This window comes from Natator depressus, chromosome 13 (assembly GCF_965152275.1).
Source record: "Natator depressus isolate rNatDep1 chromosome 13, rNatDep2.hap1, whole genome shotgun sequence".
Classification (NCBI taxonomy): domain Eukaryota; kingdom Metazoa; phylum Chordata; order Testudines; family Cheloniidae; genus Natator; species Natator depressus.
Window position 1 is genome coordinate 8,225,651 of NC_134246.1, and position 6,923 is coordinate 8,232,573.

Genomic DNA, 6,923 nt, shown 5'->3' on the forward strand with positions numbered 1-6,923 from the left:
GAATGTATCGTTGGAGTCAGAGGGGTGCTCAGCCCTCACAATCCCCATTGATTTCATACTGCTAATTTTCAAGATCACTTCCAGGCTTTCTCCCAATCACTAGGGAGCGAGAAGGGGGAGCAGTGACAGGAGCTCTCCCATTCAAGCTGGAGTAAATGTCGTCCTAATACAGGGCCTTGAACTATGTTGGCTGTAGACAAACAACTGCAGTTCTGTTCTAGGACAGCGGTTCTCAAACCGTGAAGCAGGACCCCAAAGTGGGTCACCACCCCCATTTGAATGGGGTCATCAGGGCTGGCTCAGACTTTCTGGGGCCCAGGGCCAAAGCCCACTGCCTGGGGCTGAAGCCCTTGGGCTCAGGCTTGCCCCCTGGCCTGGGGTCGTATAGTGATGTTCGCTGTTGGAAGGGGGCCGCCGTGCCACGGCGTGGGAGAGCCGCTGTGCTAGGGTGAGAACCTGAGACCGAGGAGCGGAAGACCCGACCCGCCAGGGCCATGGCAGGAGCTCAGGGAAGGAGCCGGTTCAACGTGGGGTTCGTGTTTCCACAGCACTGGGACGGGCCTTACTCAGAACCTGTTGGCTTTTAGCTCGTGCTGTAGAGGCTCATGCACTAGGCTCCTGAGGTCCTTGGTTCGATCCCGCCCGCCGACAACCGGGGTCTGTCGGCGTTTCAGCGGGGAAGTCTCAGAACCGGACAGTGCAGCTCGAGGGGCAGGTTATTATTTTGGGGGTGGGGGGGTTGTTATGTTGGGATTTCCCGCCAGTCGGAAATCCCCTTCCCCGCCCAGCTCTGCTGATATTGGGGGGGTGGGGGAGGCTGTTCCTGCCACCTACGGCTCGAAGCTACACGGCCCTGGTCTCGGCAGCTCAGGTCTCGGCTCTGTTCAGATTTATTAACCCCCCCGGTAGCGGGGGCGGGTGGATTCCGCCGGCGGGCTGGAGCGGCCGCCAGCTAACCGCGCCTCGCGCCCCCCGCCGGGCCCCGCATCCCGCCAGTGACGTCAAGGACGCTGCCCCGGAAGCGCTCGTGTCTTTCCCCGCTGTGTGTTATCGCTTCCGGGCGGCGGGTCCCGCCCTTTCCGGTCTGGGCTGGCGGCGAGGTAGGAGGCGAGGGGCGGCCGGGCTGGTGGGGCTGTAGGCCGCGGGGGCTGTGGAGATACCGGTGGGCGGCGGCGCTGGGTTCCCTGCCCGTCTTCCGGCCCTGGGGGTGAGGAGGGGCGGCCCCGGCCGCCGCCGCCGCCGCCGCCGCCTGACCCGGCCCGGCCCGGTCCGGCCCGGGGTCGGGTCTCCCGCCTTGTCCCACGCCCCGGGCCGGCCGTCAGCGGAGAAAGCCCCCTCCCCCAGCACAAGGGAGACGAACCGGGGCTTGTCTTCCCGTCCCGAGCCCAGCCACGTGGGGCGGCCCGGCTTTTCCTGCCCCCCCCCCCGGCCCGTGTCTCGCGCCTCGCGCCTCGCTGAGGTGCCTGGGGCCGGGTTTGGGCCCGTTGGTCCCAGGTTGGAGCTGGGGATTTAATGGCTCCGGCCCCAGTGACATCAGAGAATCCGCCCCCGTGCATGAGGCTGACGGGTTGGGACCGCGCAGATCACCGAGCCCAGGGCGAAGCGCACGAGGGTTGAGGGCGAAGCATTTGTCATGGGGCCCTGGTTGTTAGAGCAGGCAAATACGCCTGCTTGTCTCTGGGAAACGCTGCAAAACCTTCCCTTTTGAAAAGGCCTTTCCACCAGAAGAATCACACAACACTGACATGCCCACAAAATCCATCCCCACAAAAACTAGCAAGATGCTCAAAAAGCAGACTTGACCGCAAGCAGAGTGGTATGTGTTGCAAAAAGGGAGAAAGAGACTGCATTAAGCTCACAAGGGGCTTTGTTATTGCCATTGACCTTATGAGGAAGGCACACCGATACTACAGGATAAAATGTAAGATGGATAGACCGAGGTGTGCTCAAGCTGAGCTGGACAGCTCTCAGTGGGCTAGGCTGTTAGAACATGTATGTGAGTACTTGATTGGTAGGGTATGATTCTGTGATTTATGTCCCCTTAGGTATCTTCTCTTGCACATCCCTGTGTGGTAGCATATAGAAAAATAAGATGCAGAACGACGCTGGGGAATTTGTGGACCTGTATGTGCCTCGTAAATGGTGAGTGCCTTTTCTTGGTGCTGTTGTATAGGGATATGGGTTTTTCTAGGCTGACTCAAATGGTCAGTCTTGTGCAGCCTCCTGGATCCAACAGTGTCAGTATCCCCATAATAAACCTCACTGGTATATGATGCTATGTGAAAGGCAGTTCCTGTGTGAGGATCAATTTATGCCCTGAAGCGTGAAACTTGCTAACCAAAGCACCAGTTCACTATATTCTATGAAGGGGTTAATTTAGTTGAATGACTGCTTCCTCTTAGATTCCAAAGTCAGAAAGGACCATTGTGATCATCTAATCTGACCTGGGTAACACAGGCCATAAAATTTCTCCAAAATAATTCCTTTATTGAACTAGAGAATATCTTTTAGAAAAACATCCAATCTTGACTTAAAACTTGTCACTGATGGAGATTTCACCACAACAATTGATAGTGTTCCAGTGGTTAGTTACCTTCACTGTTTAAGAGAAAAGAACGTAACTTTCACAAAAGCACATAGACATTAGCAAGTGGCCAGATTGGTGTTGAGTGTCATTTTGTTCTGACCTTCTTCAAGGGGGAGCAAAAACTTATAAAGTTAACTGCTCATTTGTGAGTATGTGTTTATTTCCTACAGTAGTGGTTTCGTGAGCTCCTTCTGGGTTCTTAAGAGTTTTTACCATGAACTCATGATTACTCACTGTATCTGGATTCCACAATGTTTAGTCTTTTTTAGGATTAAGATAGGCAAAGAATTAAACAGAAGTACAGGGAGGTTTTTTTAATAAGAAATTCCGATAAACCTGGATGCTATTGGAAGGGCTAGTTGATTCTATTCCATCACCACCACTGCTGTGTTACTAAATAAGTAGCATTCCTCTCAGACATCATAGGCAGCTACATTTCAGTTTCTTATAGTTGCTTTCCAGAGCAGGTATGAATGCATATTTCCAGTGTGAGCGTTATCTTCATTTACATGCAGTGAACATAGCGCTAAATACATTCTAAAAATAATGAAATAGACCAGCATTATGATTATTTACTGCCATAGCTAAGTGCAATACTGCCAAATAAGAGCCAGGTTTAAATCCAGTGTCAGGCCTATTTTTAACTGTATGATCATTGAGCTGTCTGATGCCTTGACTATCGCCATCAAACTGCTAGCCCAGCTGCACCCATACCGTGGATAGGCCTTTAATAGGCTTTGAGTAGTATAATACCCTCCTGGTATGCTTCTTATTTTAACTTCATATTACCTCTTTCCTCAGCTCTGCTAGCAACCGAATAATCGGTGCGAAGGACCATGCTTCCATTCAAATGAATATTTCTGAGGTAAGATAACTCATGACAGATGTAGATCTAATTAGAGAGTTTTAACTATTTGTGAAATTTAGAACCTTCAGTTTCACTAACATTTATGAAGTGCTCAGTGTGATTGTTGTATTATATCTCCAAGTACATCTAATACCATCTCAAGAGCATTGGATGTAGTTTATCTTGGCAGCTTGTTTTGGCAAATCTGCCTCTGTTGTGCTTTGTACAGGATTTGTCATTTTTTAATATTCATGGAGGAAATGTGGCTTAGTAGTTAAAGTATGGGACTGATAATTGGAAGTCTTGCAATTTTGTCTCTGCAGTTTGCTTACTGTGTGGATTTGGGCAAATTACTTTATTTTTACATCACCATAATATGAACATTTTTAAGTGATTTTATTTCCCATTAAATGTTGAGAAAAATTCTCTTGTTTACCATATTTCATTATTCAAGGATTGGGGATCAGCAGAAATGAAAAACAAATCCTTGTGCTATTTTAAGGGTCTCTGCAGGGTTTAATCTTACACTGCTCAACATTCTCTTTCTGGAAAGCTTCCCTACAACTTGAAAAAGTGAGATCATTTGTGTCCTTTTTCTTGTGCATTTATCTGGCTGCAGAACAAGACTGTTTCTTCCAAATTTGATATGGTACTAAATCCAGAGGAGCACGCTTGTCATTAAGGCAGCTAAATCCACAAACTTACTTTTAAATTGGACATGTACTTGTGTCCCAAAAGAGACTTTGACTTTATCTTCTATCCAGACCTTTGTTAATACACCAGTTTGTTACTGGTTATTGTATTCCTATTATGTTGTCTGATCCTAAATCCATCAGACTCTATGGACCTTTTATGTAAGTGGAGAAACTAACCTCTCATTTTTAATGTGGACATTTGGCTCAGGTTTTGTGATTCATGACATTCTGACCATTGGATCCATTTCTCTGCAAACAATTTACCTTTTGACACCTCTTGTTTGCAAACTTGATCTTTTTTAGAGGGTAAAGCATTACAAGAATTGTGTGTCTACCATCATGTCTACTTAATCAAAATGATCTAATTATAATTGTAGGTTGACAAGGTCACAGGCAGAGTCAATGGCCAGTTCAAAACTTATGCCATATGTGGAGCAATTCGTAGGATGGTAAGAATATTTTCTTGAAAATTAGGAAATGTGTTTACTCCATCTTAGATTGGTTGGACTGTTTATCCCCTTGTGATTCATGTTTGGCCTTTGTGAAAAGTTTGTGATCTCAGTCCAACTCCTAGTTGACTACTGTGTCTATCACAAAAACCATACCTCTCATGTGGAACACTGTTTGGCAGACTCAGTAAAGGGAACAAAGACAGTGGACCCCATCCAACTTCTTTTTAAATGGAAAAAAAAACTCTTGACTTTAATGGGAGTTTGTACAGGGCCAGTCCATCATAGAAACACTGCTATTCTTTATCCACAAGTTGTTCTTCCTCCAGAACATATCTGAGGCACACTGTCGGGGGAATGTAAGGATGTTAGTATTGTTGCTTCCTGTGCTACTCACTGGATAGAGGATTTCTGTTTCTAAAGTTCTCAGTCCAGTACCTTTCATGAGACCTTAATCAGTTTTAAATGTAAAACAAAAACCTAGCTTGTATTCATTCTGTTTAGATTTGAGAGGTGAATTTCACAAACAAATTCCATTACCGAATCAACTTCTCCACTTATTTGTTCTGATATTTTTTTCTGGTTAAAACATGTATAATTGAATTGTCCAATAATCTGTACTAATGAAATCAGTAAAATAAATAGTTGAAGGGTTTGTTTTTGTTTTTTTTTTTGTGGCAACCAGTGTACTAAGTGACCAATTTCTAGAGCAGTGTTGGATCTGTGGTGTTCGTAAGCAACACAAAAATCCAGCTTCTAAGATTTCTTTAAACCAACACAGTCTGAGGCTTTTTCTGCACTTTTTTATCAGGACGCTGTGTGTTTGTAATAACAAGATATATCACTGAGCATCAAGTGACATAATGTATGACGTTAAAAACACTTTCTGGTACTGCAAGATGGCCAAAAAGTTGATGAATATTTTGAATACTTTTGGAAAAGCTGATTCTCACAAATAGCATTCCATCAACAGATTTATACATCTTGAAACCTTTGATGCTTCCAGAAATGTCGTTAAGTAGCTGAGCACCTCACATCTCTCGTTTTACATTTAAAAATGAGAAACCAGGGATTATAGACTGTTTCAGAACTCCATTTTTTTTTCTATTTAAGGGTGAATCTGATGATTCTATTCTGCGTCTGGCAAAAAATGATGGGATTGTTTCCAAGTAAGTATGTTTATCTCATCTTTGCAAAGGTTATCAATGTGATTTCCTTTCCAGGTTCTGAAGTTCTGGGTCTTGATGAAAACATGTATTCTGGATTTACAGGCTGTTTATGAAGTTTCACAAAAATATTTATTAAAGCTGCTGAAACAGATTATGATTTTGTAACAATTTTGTTTGGTTTTCTTTTCCAGGAATTTCTAACTGAAGAGGCTCTCTGATATGGAACATTTTGTTGTAAAATAAACAGCTTAAACGTATTTGATGTGCAGTGTTTTATTTTAGTTCAGAACCGTAAATGCCAGTGGGTTTTTTTAAAGTTGCCTAAAATATCTTCAAATGTTTGTGCAGGAAAGTTACAGAACTGACTAATTCTGAGGACCTAGAGATGAAACCTTTTAATAACCCAATATATAGAACTGTGCCTCATTTGAAAATTTGGGTCTGCATTTTTGTTAACTTAAAACTTTCTCATCCAAATTTAGTATATGTTGCAAATTTAGCTCGTGGTATTACCCTTGCTTTAACTTTCTACAACATAGATCAAGAGTTGAATGTTTTGCAGGCATAGCAGTCTGAAAACACTTAGAAATTGTTTGATTTTGCCTCTGCCATCGAAATGTGTTTCAGAAGGAAAGCTTTTGTAGGATATGCCCTTGTGGGTTAATTTGACTGAGACTATTAAAGTCTAGGCTCAGCTTTCTTCTGCTAATATTGGTGCCGTATGTGTTTCTGCCACTGATGTGCTCATATCTTGGCTCTTCTGTTGAAAGCTTATCGTGTGTCCTTATAGGAAATGCTTACATTTTCTTAACATGCTTTGCCTGTATTAATTACTCTGTAAGAGACAAAATATTCAGGAAAACTTCACTTTTCATATGACCTCAGATGTTAAAAAGTAGGGCATTATGCTGTCTGAGAAACTCATTTAAAATATCTAAACAATATTTTAATACATAGCATACAGGTCCTTTAATGGCCTATTAAATTTTTTACCTGCTGACATGTTATTTTTAGCTATCTCACTAACAGAGCCCATAGGGAGTGCAGCCAGTTGGAATGAGAATACACATGCTGACACTGCCTCTGTTATCTGTCAGTTCCCTGTCTCTGGCTAATATCCACCCCATCGCACTTTTGACCTGAAGCTCACAGCTGTTCTTGCCTTTAGGTTTTGAA

The 6,923-nt window shown here is 44.0% G+C and overlaps 1 protein-coding gene across 1 annotated transcript; it reads left to right on the plus strand.

Moving 5' to 3' along the window:
* Positions 1-1,038: 1,038 nt before the first annotated feature.
* On the plus strand, positions 1,039-6,004 carry RPS21 (ribosomal protein S21). Its single transcript, XM_074969384.1, has 6 exons — positions 1,039-1,100; positions 2,046-2,142; positions 3,389-3,452; positions 4,507-4,578; positions 5,692-5,747; positions 5,939-6,004. Exons 2-6 carry the CDS (start codon positions 2,093-2,095, stop codon positions 5,946-5,948), a joined length of 252 nt encoding a protein of 83 aa, XP_074825485.1. The 5' UTR covers positions 1,039-1,100; positions 2,046-2,092; the 3' UTR covers positions 5,949-6,004.
* Positions 6,005-6,923: the final 919 nt, after the last annotated feature.